Raw genomic sequence first — 18,075 nt, forward strand, 5'->3', positions numbered from 1 at the left:
AATAAATATAGTGGAATGAAAATCGAATCAAAGGGAAAAAACAGATGACTACCATCCATCAAGGATGCACATACCTGTGCACTAAAAAAAAAAAAAAAAAAAAGAAAAAAAAATCAGTCATTTCAAAGAAATTCTTGAAAATTAAAAAAAAAGTTTGCACTTGTTCCTGGTCATAAACAATCTCACAAAAATCTCACTTTTGGAACTATTCCAATTGAAACCATACACTGAATTTATTAATACAGTATAAGTTTCTTTATGTAAAAAATCTTTATACATAGTAATAAAAAAGATAAAGGCAAGATGCATCAAACAGAAATCTGCTGGTTGTTTTTCCTCCGTTCTTACAGAGCCGCTGATGACTACCTGCACTATAAAGAGCTGTTTCTGACTTTCTGTCTCAAGCATCTTCGCCTTTGCTTGTGATAAGGATTGTTCTGTCCAAGCATCCAGAAGGACAGATGCTGGTGATGGGTTTTTTTGGCACTTATGCTGGCAAACTGAGCTTCTTTCCCTTGAGTACTGTAAGGAAAAGTAGGAAAGAAAACAGTTAGCAAAACAAGGATGTGATCTAGGAGAAGCACACACTGTCAAACCTTCAAAGGGACCAAAACCTGTATCACATAGAGTCACTTTGTTACAAAATGGGTGCACTGCAGACAGTCCTCCCAAGCTTGCCTCTCTCTCTTCAATACATACTGGTAAAACTATGATGAATTAACAACTATTCCAATCCTGCCCTCTTGTGGCACCCTAGAATTCTCACCTTTCATCCTCGGAACATACTAGCCTATGACCGTGGTTTCTTAAGAGTTATGACTAAAATAACACAGCCCCATATAGCTTTGTAGTTCTATGACGGAAGCTGGAATGTGAATAAGGGCAGAATTACTAATGCACCCAGCAGAAATGACTGCTCTTACACTTAGCATAAACAGAAACATCCAAAATCCTTTGGACTCTTAAGGTATTTAAAACACTGAGAAAGGTGTCTGTAAGCATGGAATCTGCACAAAACAGTGTATGTTGTCAGGAGAAGCATGAGGATCATGCTTATCGATGGAAGACAACAACAACATATATTTAGCCATACTTATTTTAAATTTGTCAATTAAGTTCATCAGACAATTTATACATTTATATTCTATCCATACTCAAAACAATCCTCAGAAATGCCCCACGCTAGCAGAAAGTGTACTTGATGAATCTATCAAGGAGACTTCAGCGATAATTTGCACACAGAATTAACAACCTAGTAATGTCGATATAGCAGTTCCCTATGAACGTGTTAATTGCCACATTCCATAACCTGAAGCTGGAAGCTATTGCACTACTTACCTTTTGTAACATACAAATAGAAGAAGTCACAGTAAAGAACGGTCTGGACCACACCAGCAACAACAGCTATGAGGTCAAAAAATCCCTCAAAATAGTAGCGCCAAATCCAGTTGACTAAGTACAAGGCACGGTACAGACCCAAGAAGAAAAGATAGTGAGTAGTGATGGTCTCTGCTTCCCCAGTTTTGCTGATCATAAAAAGTTGAGGGAGAATAGCAACCGATTCGAGATAGATGGAGAAGGTCCACAGTATCTGAAAGGAAAAAAAAAATCCACAGGTATATTCAACTGTCTTACTGATAACAGAAGCAAAGAAGATATTTGACTTGGCTTGGCTTTTCACTCTCTAACAATGTTATGACTAGGTACGGTATATTGGCAAACTACCCTTGATACAGGAAAAACTAAGTGAAAGCTTCATAATCAACCACGGGATGGCACGAGGGAACAACTCCCTTGGCAGACAGACTCTCCAAACCAGCTGTCTAGTGAGCTGGCAGGCATAGGTTTACTCATGAGGAAACTTATGTACATCCATCAAGTTCAGGATTCACAGTACCATGAAATACATCCTACAGAGCTGGTGCTGTGAAAAGCTGCAGGGAAGATTGAAGTCCTTTTTCCCCATGTTCTTCCAACTTTTTTTATCTATTGGTTTAAAAAATGAGTTAATACAGAACAAAATTTAAAATAATGTCTCAAAGTGTTGCAATTAAAATTCCTTTACTCTCTAATAAAATCATTTAACTCCAATAAATATAAAAATGCAGCTCAGTCCACTTAAAATAACAATCTAAAGGTATTCTCTATTTCGTGGGAAAAATTACCTGTTTGAACTCTCTATAACTACGTTTTTAATATAATTTTTCTGATAGGAAAACACATAGCTGCATTTCAAATACAATGCAATTCTTTCTAACACTCTAGACCATTTGCAATTCTACAAAATCTAAGAAGTATTAGAATTCCTTTTGTTTTCACCAGGTGGCACCAACTATTTACAAACTGCATTCTGGGGCATTTCTTTAACAAACATAACAAAAGGAAAGATACTTTTGAGTTAATAGAACCATCAGAGTATACTGGGAAAAAGATATCTCTTGCTTAATAAAATAATCAATGTTGGTAACAATGCTAGTCTCCTGAAGTGCCTTAAATTTTCACAGAAATCTACACTGTAAATATGCATTAAGGAAATGGAATTAGCCTGAACTTACTAAACATAGGCTTCTTTCAAGCATTCCTTAATCAGCCTAAAACTGCTCATCTTCATGTTCTAAATATTTTAGAGAAAAAAGCATAACCTCCTGCCCACAGTCAACTCACCTCCAGAGGAGAGAAGTCATGATTGACAAGAAATGAGAGTCCACCAACAGGAACTATCAGAAACTCCACTCTGAATGTATCATGGTTTCCATCATAGGTGGCCTTAAATTTCATGTAGATCAGATACACAGTGGCATATGAGCAAGCAATGTAGATAAGCTGAAGAGCAAGGAAAGAAAAAACAAAAAACAAAACAACCCACAGAGGTTGCAGGATTAGATCAAACTCACTGAACAAAGATATTCCCAGGCACTAAGAGGAATAAGTGCTGTCTTTTTTGGTTGGTTGTATTGTTTGTTTACATGCCTTTGCAGTTCCAGGCTACGTGGTGGTATTTAACTTTTCTCAGCAGAGTAATAATTCAAAACCAATGACTCTGGGCTCTGCTGGCTTTGTTGCTTTAAAAGCATCACCTTGCCTCTGGTTGAAGTGACTGTCCAAAGTTTCTTTAAAGACCCTTTCCTGAGTAGACAGAACTAAGGAACTGACTGGAGAAGGAATACCCCTTCTGCTGCTGCAGGGGAAGCACTGGCCCAAAACATTTACGTTAAAAATGTGCACGTGCATACACATAATAATGGTGGAAGGGGTCCTTTTACATTCAAAAAGCCCAGGAGTGGTGTGGCTCATGTGGCAATTAAAAACCTATTCAATAAGCCCCATTCGGACTCAGCCATTTAACATATCACAAATTAGCTGATTTGATTTAGACCTTTAAACATCTCTAAAAGCTGAAGAGTGGCAAGTGGCCAGTGTTCTCCACCAACCAACAGACCATAAAACCTGCAAAACTAACAGACTGCTAGAAGCACTGAACCAGAATTCAGTTTCAATTTCAGTTGATGTCTAACGTTACCATTTTTAATTGTTATGGTACAGTAGACTTCACAGTTATTCCCTGTGGAATAGGCAAATAGCCTTATTTTACAGATGAGAAAACAGAATCAGAGACAATACATGACTTTCTAAAGGTCAATCTGCCATCATCAGGACAGAGCTCACATTGTCCTGGAGACAACACAGCACAGTAGACTAGCCAAATAATTTAGCTTCTGCCTCAGTTTCATCACAAAGATTAAATATTCCAAACCATTTATCACATTAGATATAGGTTCTTTACAACTGAAAAGTAACAGATTTAAAAACCCATTGTTTGCAGATGCTACTAATCACTAAAAGCACTGCTCACAGATACAGAATGCTACAAATACTACATTAAGCAGCTCAGAATCCAAAGACTTTACTACACTAGCACCCCGGCTGACTGGAGATAAAGGACCACAGACAGGATATCAGATATAGGAATCCCTACTACAGGTGTAAATTAATTGTAATTGCTATGGTCATAGAAGACACTAAGAAAGTGTGAGTGAACCCCCAACTCCTTATTAAAGATTTCTACATGAGAATTATAGTGTGTTTTGGGACACTCAAAAAATTTCTTCATTTTTAAAGATACCAAAATAAAATAAAAGAATGGTAGGAAAATGACGGCAGAGTGCACCAGCAGAAATGCATCCAATACTCAAGATACAGGTACCATGAAAAAGAAACTGTAAGATACAGAATGCTACAAATCACAAAAATTAAAGCCTGCAGGTCATTAAGAAAGGCAGATAGTGCTAATTTGTGTATTTCTGTATATATTCCCAGAACAGAGAAGAAACTCATTTTCCTAAATATCTGATGATCACTGCCAGACAAATACAGCAAGTTGGCACCTGTAGTTTAATTACGATTTCTTTAAAAATACTGAAGAAAATCCTAACTCTATAGAAATTAACAACTTTTTTTGGTGCCAATTACAGCATTGTCCTGAGATTAGAAAGTTCATTTAGTTATGCTCTGGGTAAGCTTATTTGTATAGTAGTTCATGTTCTCTACAACTGTGTTATGTTATATACTGCTAAATACACATAGCTAGAACAAGAAGCTGTGTTGCGACACTCAAGCAGCTTTGACTTGGCACTACATTAATGGGCTGAAAAGCCAATTACACCTAACAGTCTCTCTAAGCAGTAACCTTTGAAACTGTAACAGAGGCTTCCATTTTGCAAGTTAGTATTGGATTTGAGCAGAGGACCACTCTTTCATTACTGGAAAGATTCAGTTTAGTATGAAGTTGAGTATCACAAGTGTCATTTCCCATATTCATTCCTTTTCTGGGTAGGACGGCTGCAGAACAAAGACATAACACTGAATCACAACCAATAAACAAATTGCAAAAAACCTAGCTGCTCCTTTAGTGCACCCAACAGTAGCTTTCAATATTCTCAGAAATTACATTAGGAAAAAAGCTTGTGTTTCAAGAATATTTTACTTAATCCACAGTTCTTCATCTAGACTGTTAATATTAAAACTTAAGCATACACATTTGACTTGTTGGAAGACAACAGTGTGATGGGGTTTAAGATCTAAAATTTTATTTTACAGTATTATTCCCCTAATTCTTCAGTACGTTTTGCATTATTGACTATCTAGTCTTTCCTCTTGGCAAAGTTACACTATCCTCTGAACTAAAGTTGAAGAGGATCAAGGAAATCCAAGAATAAAGGAACTGGATTAAAAGGGTGTCTGCTCTGGTGCCACAAATGCACCAACCTGTACAGGTGCCACAAACATGCTGCACTCTCCCAGTCTACTGCTTTATTTTCTTGTACTCCGCACCAGAAAATTGCAGGAATAAATAAGAAATAACAAAAACAAATTTGGGCTCACCAACATTCAGTGGGCAAGTGAACAGGATAAAATCTGATGGAAGCTACATCTCTAAAGGCATACTCCTGTCAACTTTTGATCAGCCCCTGACCAGACGCTAGCTACAATTCTGGCAATGCATTTTGAATACTAATTTACCTTGTAGTGGATAAAAAGAGATTTACTTAAGCTCTAATGTCTCAATTGAAAAATACAATTTATTGGAACTATTTTTCCAAAAGCTTTTCTTTTCAGTAACAAAAATGGCATTTGTTCCAAATGTCACAGTCCCCATACAGTTTTTAAAAATTGCATGTAGAGTGTAGAAAAAAGTAGGGTTTTGAGTCCATTTTCCACATTCTTTATCCAAAGCCCGTCTAGAACTTATTCTGTAATAACTCTGCAGTGGGCCATTTAAAGAGGCTTTTATTAATGAAATTATGCACTCTGCATGCAACATTACTAGCTTTTCTAACTATTCAGTATACTCTACCTTCATAGATGTGTTATACAATGAAATGAATGAAGTGAAGAGGTCCAGATAACGGGTAGTGAAGACCAGTGCAAACAGAAGCTGGCTTTTCCCAGAAATACCTAAAGCAATAAAGGAAATAATTAATTATTCAAAAAGTGATGCTGTGCTTTAAAACACTTGATGCCAAGGATGAGAAAGGATACATCCTTTATTTCTAAGCAAGCTGATTACAAAATTAGCACAAAATCTGTACAAACTGAACTGGAAGTTCATATATCTCAGTAGTGTGAATGTAAGTTACCGATACACCATTGTATTGGAAAAGGTGCTAGCACTACACAACATGTAGAAGTTACTCACAGCAGATAGCTTGCAGGTGATATTTTTGTAGATTACACTATCTATTCTGCATTATCATTGGGCACTATACAGCAAGGCTGCATTAGCTTTCAATTCTCAGAGTGCTGTCACATGCCTCAGTACATTCTTTAGGTGCTGAATAGCTGGAAAGGTACAAGGGCAATATATACTACAGATCCAGTGACAGTCAGAAAGTATGCTAGCACCAATAACATGATGTTAAAGGAATAAATTGATTTTAAAACGTAAGGCAATTCAGTTCAGAAACTTAATTGACCACATGGCGGGGAAAAAAAATATTATCAAACAGTCAAAACCAGATGTTACTATGTACTATAACAAAATAAAAAAAAGAGAGAAGTGAGCTAAAATGACAGACATCTACATTGCATCTTCAAAGTAACTTCCAATTTTAGGCCAAAGCCTGGACATCAAAACATTTGTTTGTACTTAACTTCAGCCACTAGAGCAGAGTTAGAAGCATAAAAGCGTTGCACAGTCACTAAAAGCTTCTGAAAACTGAGGTGAAGCATCACTCCATAATACTGATGTGGTGGTGTGTCACAGCAGGGGGACAAAACAACCTAGCCTGTGCTTCTACCTTGTAATTCCAATTATTCCTGGTTTCAGTCATCCAGGGTGAAAATATTTGATACTGTTCAGCTAAGCATGCAAATATTGTTCAAAAAACAAGAGGGAAAAATATTCTCTAGGAGAGGGTTATGATGCAAGGCTGAAAATCCTTGTCCCTTTACAGAGAGATATTTCTGAGAAAGGCTTTTATTAACAGTGCCATAATGCAATTAGAAGAAAGGCTATCTGCTATGGTTACTGAACTCCTTTTTCACTCCAGCTTAAGAAACACTGAATAAGCTGCCCCAGATGAAAGGACTTATGTGTATACATAAAGTACAGGAATGGCTGAAACAGTAACAATTAAAAAGGGTTTTTGTTTGTAACTTTCATATGTGAAATGCCTACAAGGTGAGCCTAATGTACCACCCACAGAACAACCCAACTGCCCATAAGCAACTGTAGTACAGGAAACAGCAAATGCCTCAAAACCTACAGTTATACAGACTGTAAGACTATAAAACAAAAGCTCTAAGTATTAACAAAAAAAAAACCAACCCCACAAACAAACCACTTCCCAAAGTTTAGGGAAAAAAACCAAACCCAAAAACATTTGACATTTCTTGAACTAGAACTACATTGCAAACACAGCTGAAGCAGCACTCTCAGTTGCATCCCAGGTGTGCTCGCTGATATTACGACTCTTGACGAAGCCCTGCTCTCATGCTAATAAAACCTCTCAGCAAGCAATGCTGTACTAAGGTCAAAACCTACAGGACAAAGAAATCCACCTGGACAGGTTACAGTAGAGCATCATGCTACAGCATATAGTTATGTCAAATTATTTAGCATGCTATTTTCTTTTAGTAAATGACTGTGAACAGCAAAAAAGCATATAAGACACATTATTATTGATAATGGCTATAAATTTGGATCTGGATGTATTGTCACATAAATACAAGTAATATACTTCACAAATTCCTCTAAGCCATTGCCAGCCTCACCTCCCCCCCCTAACCCAGAAGTTGTAATTTTTATTAAGGCTTTCAGTATTTTCACTGAATTTTGAATCTTTAGAATAGTCAAATGTTCCTGAAACACATCCTAAAGGCAAGTTTAAACTAATTTTCAAGTTAAGTAGGCTAGACTAGGCAAGGTTCAAAGTTTAAACCAAAGACCTATGAAGAGACAGGCGAACTGGGAGAAAGCAAGATCTATACCACTAGCAAAAACAGGGGGAGGAAACAGGTAAACACTCTGCTGTATGAATTTGATGCATTTCAAAACTTTAGGAAATATATCAATATACCTGCCACAGCACTGACCTTGGCTCATGGTTGATAACTGCAATATACTGAGACTACACTGCCGTTATTCTCATCCTTCCCCCTTTCCTTTTACTCCCACAAACATTACTTAGTTCTTGAGGTAAAAACCCACATTTTTATTTTTTCTTCCCAAGGACAGAGTTCAAACTTTGGAGAGTCAAACCTCTCATTTTCGTTTCATCCTCACACATGGAAAAACTCCTTCAACTTCTGCACTTTAGTTTGGCCAAGAGCAATAGCATGAAACTTTAATTCAAAAGCTCAGCTGATTTTCACAGCCAGGGAGGACAGCAGAGCTGAAATTGTAGTACTTTCTCATCAACTTCATTTTGCTATTGTGAGTTAGGTAAAGAGCGATAGGCAGCAGCAGAGGCATTCAGTCGGCCTGGCTGCAGAGTGCGTAGAGTGCGTACACTACTTACTAACTATGAACTGCATATCGCAACCATAAAATCTACAAACAGAAGTTTTTCTAAGGAAAGCCAGTCCATACTTTGTCATGGAAACTTCACAGACTTTTTGAAGTATTTAATAAAAAAAAAAAAAAGTAGTTTTGTTCAGTATGAAGTCCCTATCAGCCACGGAACCACAACTTCTTTGGTTCTGCTAATAAAATACTAACATTAAGAATCCTGTACTTTCAGTTTAAAAACCCCAACCTAACTCTAAACACAAATTTGTCAATTGAGAAAGGCAAAATTTTCCTTCAGAGAGAGAAGAAATTCCAAACCTACCTAAAGCAGCATTTTTGAGAAAATACAGACAAATTGGCAGCAGCCTATGGCAAAGTAATGTCTACAGTCTTCAACATAGCATATGACCTGGTCCATAGCAGACACATAAACAAAACTATGAGAAACAGCTACATTACCTTGCAAAAGTATTATACATTTACTATGTACACTAGTTTTTTTATAGTATTCAGCATATAAATTTGACAGCCTTGCAACTGCAGGTCACCTTTAACACTTGACAAATGACACTGAGAAAAGCAAATAAATTTCAAGGTAGTAATTCGCAATGCAAACAATCTAATTTGACTTGCAATGGATTAGAAAATACAGTCTGAACATGACAATGTTTGAAAGCCCAGGATTCTTCAAGTCTCATGAATTTCCTAATTATGACATGAAGTTAATAATGGAGTTACCTGCTACATTCTCCACCGGCTCCTAGTAATTATTTTTGAGCTGTTATTTGGAGTGGCAAACATTCTTCCAAATTCTAAATTTGGAAACTCAAATAACCAGTCATGCAAAAAATTGTTTCCCTGCCAGCTGTGAAATCATGACTTGATTTGCTTTCCCCTTGTTCTCTTTTTAACATATTGACTAAATTAGGAAAAGGGGGGAAAAAAAAAAAGTCTGTCAAAAACTGAACACCAACTGCTTCATAATGCAGATTTTCCTAGCCTCACCTATTTTCCTCAATTAGAGGAGTCACTTCTTAGGAATGAAAATGGGGACTGATGTGTCTTCAGAAAACAGTAGGTTGCAGCAGAGGTACACAGGCTGTCTCCATTTCCAGCTGCTTTTACAGGCCTCTGAGCTCCTCTTGGAACAAAGGCCTCAGACACACACAGATGCAACCAGAAGAGAGGAGTCAGCACCATGTGGTTTGCCAGCTCTTCACGGATCACAGCCTACAGTTTAGCAATCAGTTAGAAGCCTTTATTTATTTTCTAAGCTTCTACTGCTTCAAAAGTGCACAGGTTTGCCCGCATTTCCTTAGTCACCAATAACCATGAGGTATAAGTGTATTTAATTTATAAACTGCTCTAATATGCAGTGTAAAGGAATCACTGAAAGCCCACTAACAAGAGGCATTTAGCAGCTGCTCAACATTAACCAGTAACTATTTAGGGGTAATTGTTGTGTAGGACTTTACAAATTTTTATTAGTAGAAACCACAACTGACAACAAACCACTACAAGGAACAGGATGGAGCCCCCAAAATAAAACCCCATGCTCCTTTGAGGCGCTCTTCTCATTCTAGACAAATTTGTTAGGCCTTAGACACTCATCTCAGAAGTAACATGGATCTGGATTTACTCCTAAGGACTCAGGCAGAACTGGAAGACACCAAAGAAACAATTCCAGACAAACGCATCCCCGTTTCATTTTTTTGCTCAGGAAGATGAATGAAGCAGGCGTTTTCTACTGAAAGAGTCCATGCACATACGTTTGCGTTCAGGGACACCTGCTAATTTGGTAAAGGGAAGACTTGAGGCCCCTATGTAATAGAGGCCCATTTACTTTTCTGTGTTGGAGAAAGCAGTACCAAAGATAATGATTCGTATGAGTCCATCTTCTTATGAATAAATCCCTAGTAACAGAGATCCTCAATCACAACTGACTTAAGGAAAACAACATCAGGTCACTTTAAGCAGAAAGATGGGACTAGGTTACATTGTACTATACTGTGTAAATAACCTCACATCCAAAGGTCACTTAAGAATCTCTTGGCTAAAACACTATTTGAATTTTAGCCTTGCACTTCAATTTCTTGTTTTCCTTCTTCAGACAGGAAGAGATATTTAGTTTTTAGATCATTAACTCTATTGTTGTTTGTAATCTTGACTGCATTTCTCAAGTAAGGCGGACAGAAGAGTTGGAGAAGGCCAGGCCCTCTCCTGCCAGATCCAGACAGAATTCCTGATCCAGTATAGCTTGAGGCAGGGAAGTTCATTAGGAAGGAGCTCTTGCGCTCCATGACCTCAGAAACAATAGTTCTGTGCTACCTCTGCATTTGGACCGTGGAGTCATTTGCCTGAGCTCTTTTGTAAAGTTAAGAACAGTGTTTACTTTAAGTGTGTTTAAAACCAAAGCTATTCGTTTACTTTTTTTTTTTCCTTTTGCACCATCAAGTGATTAGCAGAAAGTGACTTGACATGAAAACACACAGAACCTGTACTTCCTCTCACCTGTAGCGCAAATCTCTAATTTTCTCAGTTCTTCCAGGTTGCAGCTTAAACTAATTCTTCACGCTCTTAACTGACGACTTTACAGACACATCTGTTCAACAGCGTTAACTCGGTATTTGAACGATATTTCATGTCAACACATGGCAAACCAATTTCAAGAATAATCACTCTTACTAACGAAGGAGAAGCTCACTGGAGAGAAGGCAAAGTCAAGCTCACAGTCAAACCCCAGTCCATAGCAAAAACGGTATTTCCAGGGTCGATAGCCTGATCCATGTAATACACAAAGCACTGAAACGCCCATTTTGAATTACAACAACTCCTAGTTTTCTGAAAGTAGTCAGCTATGCTGCAGTGATAAGAACTGCTTGCAATTCCCTGCAACCACCACACCGTACACTAGAAAAGAAAAAGCAAACCACATCACACGGAATTCGAGCAAGCACGTACAAAACACGGGAGGAAGAACAAGCGTTTCTCACCCGGGCTGGCAGAGGAGCCGCGGGAACGGGTATTCTCCCCGGCGCCCAGCCCGGAGGGCGGCCGGGACCCAGCTCCCTCCCCGCCACACCTCTCCCGCTGCCACGTCAGACCAGGCCAGGATCTCGACTGAAAGCCTATTCACTCCAGCCTGGAACCTCTCTTCTACAGCCTTCTCCCGTAGCTGGTCACGCAAGCAAGAGAACACCCCAGAAGCCTTAAAAACGGCACGAATCACAGTTTAATTCTTACCGCAGCGAGAGCGGAAAACAAAAGGGAAGAAGAGGGCACGTTAGTCAGCCGCGAATGCAAACCAGTGCGCGGAGGGAAATGGAGAGAGCGAGGGAAACTTCAGGGTCTGCAAACTGCAAGTCAGCTGCTCCCAACGCTGCACCAAAACCAGCTTTCACGCACCAGAGCGGCGCTGAAAGCTGCCAAGTAAACACGCAGACGGAAGGCTGCGCGCTGTCAGGAAAAGGCGAGAAAATAGGCTCCGTCTCCCTTCCCGATAGCGGCCGGGCGCGGGGAGGGGAGGGAGGCTGCCCGCCCCGCGGGGGACGCATTCCTCCCTCCCTCCCCTCCTCCAAACCTGCCTCCCCATTCATTCGCTCGCCGCCGGATAGTTACATAAGGAAGGGGCGACCCTCCCGGGGACAGCCGAAGCGCTGGTGCTCGGGGATTAAAGTACAAATAATGGCAACCGCTAAACCTTTAACGGAATCGCAGCTCCCACGAGTGCACTCCCACCCCAGAGGGGGAAGGTGGCTCCCCCTTCCTCCCCCCCCGGCTGCCCACCCTGTTCCCCACACCCTAGTTTTGGAGGGGGCCGAGTTAGAAGGGAGGGAGGTCGGTCAGGACGAAGGCCGAGCCCTCTCTCCCCTGTGCTGAGGAGAGCGATCGTCCCTTTTCACCCGCCCGGGGCGAGTTCTGCCCTCCCGCCCTGGGGCCTTCAGAGGGGGACAATCCCCCCTCCCCCGCCTCTCCCCGCTTTACCACAGCCGCCTCCCGGGCAAGCGGGACCTCCCCGCCGCGCTGCCCCCCACCCCATCGGCTGAGTTCTCCTCAGGCTGCGGTCCCTAAAGGGCGGCAGAGGCGATCGCAGCACCCCCCCACTGCGGCGAGAAGGCGGCGATCGCGCCCAGCCCCCAGCGAGGCTCCCCTCAGGCACCGCGGCCCGGAGCTGCCCGGCCGGTCCTGCCGCCCGCCCCTCGCCCGCCCAGCGGCCTTCCGCACGCACCCGCGCAGGAGCGGCTCTTCCAGATCTTGAGCAGCAGGATAATGATGGCCGCCAGGTGGGACAAGTCCCCGGTGAGGCGGAAGATGTTCATGGCGGCGGTAGAGACGGCAGCGCAGCCCGGAGCCGGGGAGCGAAGATGGCGTAAGCTCAGCGGGCACCGAGCGACGTGGCCCGGGGACGTGGCCAGACAGCCACCGCGCCCGCTGCACCCTGGGAAACGGGAGGGAGCGGCCCCGCCCCTCCGCCGCCGGGGCCGCCCCACGCCGCCGCCCGACGGGCGTGGGGAGGACATAGGCGACCCTCCGGCCCCCCTCAGCCCGCCCCGCGCCGTGAGGGGAGCGGCCCGGGCCCGGTGTCGGCGGGGCCTGGCTCCCCGCCGGGCCCTGAGGAGCGAAGTCCTCGCTTCGGGTCCCGCGCGGGGTGCGCGGTACCGAGGGCGGAGTAGGCCACGGTCCCTTTTTTGCCTTAAACTCTTCAGAAGCCCTTTTAGATGAATAAATTTGAGGTTCTTTGTTAACTGGCAGTAAGCGGAGAACAGAGTTGCGCAGCCATGAGCGGCTCCTGCGCGGGTGACGCTCCGGCAGCACCCCCCGGCCCCCAGCGCAGGCAGATGGCTGTCAGTGAAACAAGCACCCGGAGCGAAGGGGAGAGAGGAATTGCCGTGTAATTCCGCCACCAGGCAGGGGGCTGGCTGAGCAGCTGATACTACATAGCTGTTGTCACGTTTGTGAAAACGAGCATTGACTCGATTCATGTTTAGTAGCCCAAGAGAGTATGCAAATCTTCCAAGAAAAAAAACAGTAATTATTCCTTGCAACAATAAGGCTTTGCGAGTTAGCATGCTGCCTCTTTGCAGTCCTGAATCCCTAAACCTGAAGGACGGCATCACCATTATAGTTGTCCAGTGTGCAGTTCAAAGAGGTATCTCCTCTTAAGCAGGACTCAATAACTCACCAGTGTTCTCTCTAAAAAAAAAAACAAACCAACCCAGAAACAAACAAAAAAACCCCCCAAACAATAACAAAGATAGGAACAGCCCCACAGGAATGGGATTTCCAATGGCTGTGGAAAATAGGTAACAGGTTATCCCAACTAAACAGTGGTGCTTTGCTTTTTTATAGCATCACAGAAAGGGTAAGTTATGTCTTAAAAATCTCTTGGTTTATTACAAGAGATTACACCAGGTGTTTGAGGAAATAGCATAAGGACGTTACTGTTACAGAATGATGTACAGAACCATGTACAGAAAATTTCCTACAGCAGAAGGTTATATATTGTTTGAAAATTTATGGAAAAGATCCTAACTGCAATCTTTCACCTTCATGTTTAAAATGTAGCATAAACATTGAAATCTTTAAAGGGCTTACATATTCCCCAAAAGAAAAGAGAACTGATTAGTACCTCCTATTGAGTTTATCTTTTTCTAATAAGTACTCACAGTGTGGCAGAAACAAATTTACTTGTTTTCAGAGATTAGGAATCAAAGCCTGTTCTCTTAAATCACTGTGTTTACAAGTACAGCAATACAACTCCTTGACGAGCCCCATAGTATCTCTTATCTTACTCTTACAATGCCCTAAGAGAAGAGGTTATATGTTACATTGTAAAAGTTTAATAGATTTGAACTCTAATAGACTAATTATTCTAAACAGATATTTAATAACTTTCAGCATCAAAAAATGTTTGATGTAATTACCAGTAAGTTGCCTACTTGAGGACATGTTTGGAACCCAAATCCAGTACCTGGAGAATTTGTACTGAAGATGACAGCGTTCGGCAGAACTCCCCAGGTCCATGGTATAGACTGCAACAGTGGGGAGAAAGTGCAGCTACGTAAGTACAACCTGTGTGGCTGCAATGCTGTGGCACTTCCATCACTATATATAGGTGTAACAATAAGGTCTGAAAGTGCAGTTCAGGTCTTAGAGCACTGGCTGAACTAGCTGGATTAGCTGTTTGACACAGGCTTGACTGAAACACGTACACTTAGTATGTTAGATGTAAACACTTCTAAAAGGATGAATACTGAAATAAAAGTAGCTAATAAAAACACTGACAGGTGCATAACTGGAATCTATTTTAATAGATACATTAAAAGCAGAGCTGACATCCCTTCTCTCAACCCTTTTCTCAGTTCACGCAGGATATATTCAGAACTTGTTTGTGATCTAAGTTGTTTTCTGACATCTGATTAAATGTTGAAACACGTCAGGCCCCAGTTAAAGATGACCTAGGGCAGCTTTAGCTTGTGCATCAAACCAACACATGATTTTAACTATAGCAATGGCTATTCTTTGATAAATCAACACAGTTCTTTTCTACACAATGGTTAAAAATTCTTGGGGAAAAGAGTACCAGAAAATATTATCCTGCTGTACTTGTGACAGATGAGTATTTTCCACTATTTTCATATTTCTCCTCTAGGAATTTACTCCTGGTCTCTCTTCTTTTCTCCTTGTCCCCCAAAGGGAAGATACTAAGTGAGATTCTGTTAAATATTTGTAAGGCTAAGTAATACCAGCTAAAACATTAGAAGATAAATGTTACGCTGTTGCCGGCAAAGCAAGAAGTCCAGCAATCGCAATTCCTCCATTTAATACTGCAATGTATAGTCACTTGGATTGTAAGCTCTGAACATGCCTTGTGTTCCTGCATCATGAGGGCAAGAAAATCCTCTTATTAATCTGGATCGGAAAAGCAGACTGATGCTGAACAGGAAAGGGCAGGAAAAGACGTTGGCTGCTTGCTACCCATTGCAGAAAAAATTTAAGACATTTCTGGACTATCTATTTCTGGGTACAATTAAAGAACCAGATGTGAATTTTGATAAAAATATCCTGTGGTACAAAACTGCTACAGGTCCTGATACCAGACAAGGTCAGGTGGGGTATATGAGCTAGTCTCATAATTTCTCTGTTTAGGGACTGAGTAGATAGATATGGAAAGATAGTCTGATAATGGACCAGACACTTTACCAAAATATGAAGTTCTGGATACCTGGATGGTACACAGATTTATTTTGGTCTCTGAAAAGTTTGTCATTTATCTGCACTTTTAAAAGCATGCTGTATAACAATGCACAAAATACTGTTTCTGAGGAACAATTTCAGATGTTCTGGGGTACCGATAAGAGAAATTTAACTTACATTGGAGTTTATATTTATTCTTCGCTTTTCTATCCGGTTTCTTTCCTGCCTTACTGGAAAGGGAAGTCAAATCCCTGACCTCAACAGCAGTGGGAGTAAGCAGTCCACAAGGCTGTCCCACATCATATGACACAGGAGAGAATATTTTACTAATCAGGACTAAAAGGGAGTAAAATAAGGTTCTTAGCCCTCCTTAGGCCCATGTATCTGCAGATCTTGCTTTTTAAAAAAAAAAACAAAACAAACCTACACACTTATCAAAAACATTTTCACTGAGATAAAGAGACCACATTGCTTAAAGTTGTGTACCAGCCTAGAATATCAGCCTTTTTTGAGGGGGAAAAAAAAAAACAACAAAAAAAAACAAGAGGAAGAGATTATTTGAAATTTGACTTCTACTTCTCTCTAAGGAAGACGGCCTATCACAAGGGAACAAGGTACCACCAGTTTAACAAGTTCATTGACTGATATGCCCTAATTGGCTGCGTATACACTCGGAAGCAGCATGTGGTATCCATACCCACAACGCAGGAAGAGCTAGAATACCAGCAAGTGCACTATGGCCAATGTTACGGGATTACCTGCTCAAGTGACACATTCCAGGCGACAATTTGATTCCTTGCTTATTTGTGAGTGTCATTTGAGTTAGTCTGACCTCTCCATAACCTCAGGTGCGTTTGGCTGGCACACCTGGGAGGCACGTCTCACATCTGCTTCAACGTGGGCAGAAAATGGGACTCTAACAAGGTCCCGGTCTAGTATGATGGGACTGCAATCTATGTTATGGGAAAATAAATCAGGTGGTGATGATCCAAAGATAGGCACAGCAGTCAAGTGATAAGCTAAATCTGCCATAATGCAGTACGTAATTGCCTCTGGAGTATTTGAGCAGATTATACAGAGACATAAAGGGCTTCTTAACTTTAATTTTAAAGAAGGATGCCATTTTTTTTTTTAAAGTGCTATCTTTAGAGCCTCACACTGATAGAAGTTGGTTAGCTCTGATGTGACAGATTGAGACCACTGGGAGTCAAACATTCCATGTACTGTACAAAACCTGACAACAGCCATAATGCCAGCTTTACAGGGACAGTTTTCAGACACTGTGGATGGGTAGTTGTTTTCTTATCCTCAGGGATTTAAAGATACCAGAAATGTGGCATTTCCTCAGTACCAGGTGGTAGGGATATTTTCTCCGTCAGTGATCCAGAACTAGTAGCCCCTTTCTCTTTTCTAAACACTATTCTGAATATAAAGGTGTCAGGCCCTGAAATAATAAGCCAATAAAGTATTTCTTCCCATCTGTTAACCCCTTAAGAATCCTACGTCCAATCAAATGAATTAAATGAAATACCTCCTTGTACACACTGCTGGACAGGACCACCTGTCACATGGTTCACAACACTCAGAAGAGCTAGGCTGACACCAGAGTTATGTCAGACTGTCAACAGTCGGATGTATATCCTGCAGTATGTACGGCAGTGCCTAGCAACCATCAGAGTAGTCACAAGCGGAGAGGAGAGCTGCAATTCTCACAATATGCGGATAAGAAAATGATTGTCATGATACATATTCAACAGCAGATTTATGCATTAATCTGATTTTTTTTTCATTCTCAAATGTAAATGTTAGAACTAAAAGGATATAGGAAAAATTAAGCTTGGTTTAAACAAATGTTACCCACTTCTACAACAAACAGCAACATTTCTTTAAGGATCAAAGAAATCTTTATACAACATTTCTCTGTAGTATGTTCTTCTCTAAACTCTTGATGGTGTGAAAAGAGAGGGACCGAGACATTTTTCCCATGAATGCATTCCAGTGAAAGTGATCATGTGCATTTTGTATGTAATATACATATGTACAGGGGACAGATCCATATGACTAGCAGTATCCTATGGCATGGATGCCTGCATTAAGGGGTTCTGTGGTTTGTTTCACAGGAGTAAGAAGGAAAGTGTACATGTTTCAGTTTCCTCTTAGCAATGGAAGTGTGTCAGATTGTGAATGGATAGCAGATTACACACCATGCATACTAGCGCTCTCCATCTCTTTCTCTCCTTTCCATCTATTCTTCCAACAGAAATTCAGTTTCAACAGTTTTGAGGGAGATGTCTCATGAATCACAGTTTTTGTAGAATGCGTTTTTCTGTCGGTGACCTTTACAAGAGGTACACTGGCAAAAGTAAAAT

The 18,075-nt window shown here is 41.1% G+C and overlaps 1 protein-coding gene across 1 annotated transcript; it reads right to left on the reverse strand.

Annotated features, from left to right (window-relative positions):
* Positions 1–281: 281 nt before the first annotated feature.
* On the reverse strand, positions 282–12,928 carry KDELR2 (KDEL endoplasmic reticulum protein retention receptor 2). The gene is made up of 5 exons (XM_076350726.1): positions 12,738–12,928; positions 5,855–5,955; positions 2,665–2,823; positions 1,339–1,591; positions 282–522 (listed from the first exon to the last, which is right to left on the reverse strand). The coding sequence occupies exons 1-5, from the start codon at positions 12,826–12,828 to the stop codon at positions 488–490; spliced, it is 639 nt and encodes a 212-aa protein (XP_076206841.1). The 5' UTR covers positions 12,829–12,928; the 3' UTR covers positions 282–487.
* Positions 12,929–18,075: the final 5,147 nt, after the last annotated feature.

Source organism: Aptenodytes patagonicus, chromosome 13 (assembly GCF_965638725.1).
Source record: "Aptenodytes patagonicus chromosome 13, bAptPat1.pri.cur, whole genome shotgun sequence".
Lineage (NCBI taxonomy): Eukaryota > Metazoa > Chordata > Aves > Sphenisciformes > Spheniscidae > Aptenodytes > Aptenodytes patagonicus.

What these genes read in the sequence shown, in the direction of transcription:
- KDELR2 (XM_076350726.1), bottom strand. Translation starts at nt 12,828, where the DNA reads ATGAACATCTTCCGCCTCACCGGGGACTTGTCCCACCTGGCGGCCATC. An exon ending in ATGACTTCTCTCCTCTGGAG is followed by an intron (nt 1,592 to 2,664) that starts GTGAGTTGACTG and finishes TTTTCCTTTCAG; the next exon opens with ATACTGTGGACCTTCTCCAT. An exon ending in CTATTTGTATGTTACAAAAG is followed by an intron (nt 523 to 1,338) that starts GTAAGTAGTGCA and finishes TTTTCCTTACAG; the next exon opens with TACTCAAGGGAAAGAAGCTC.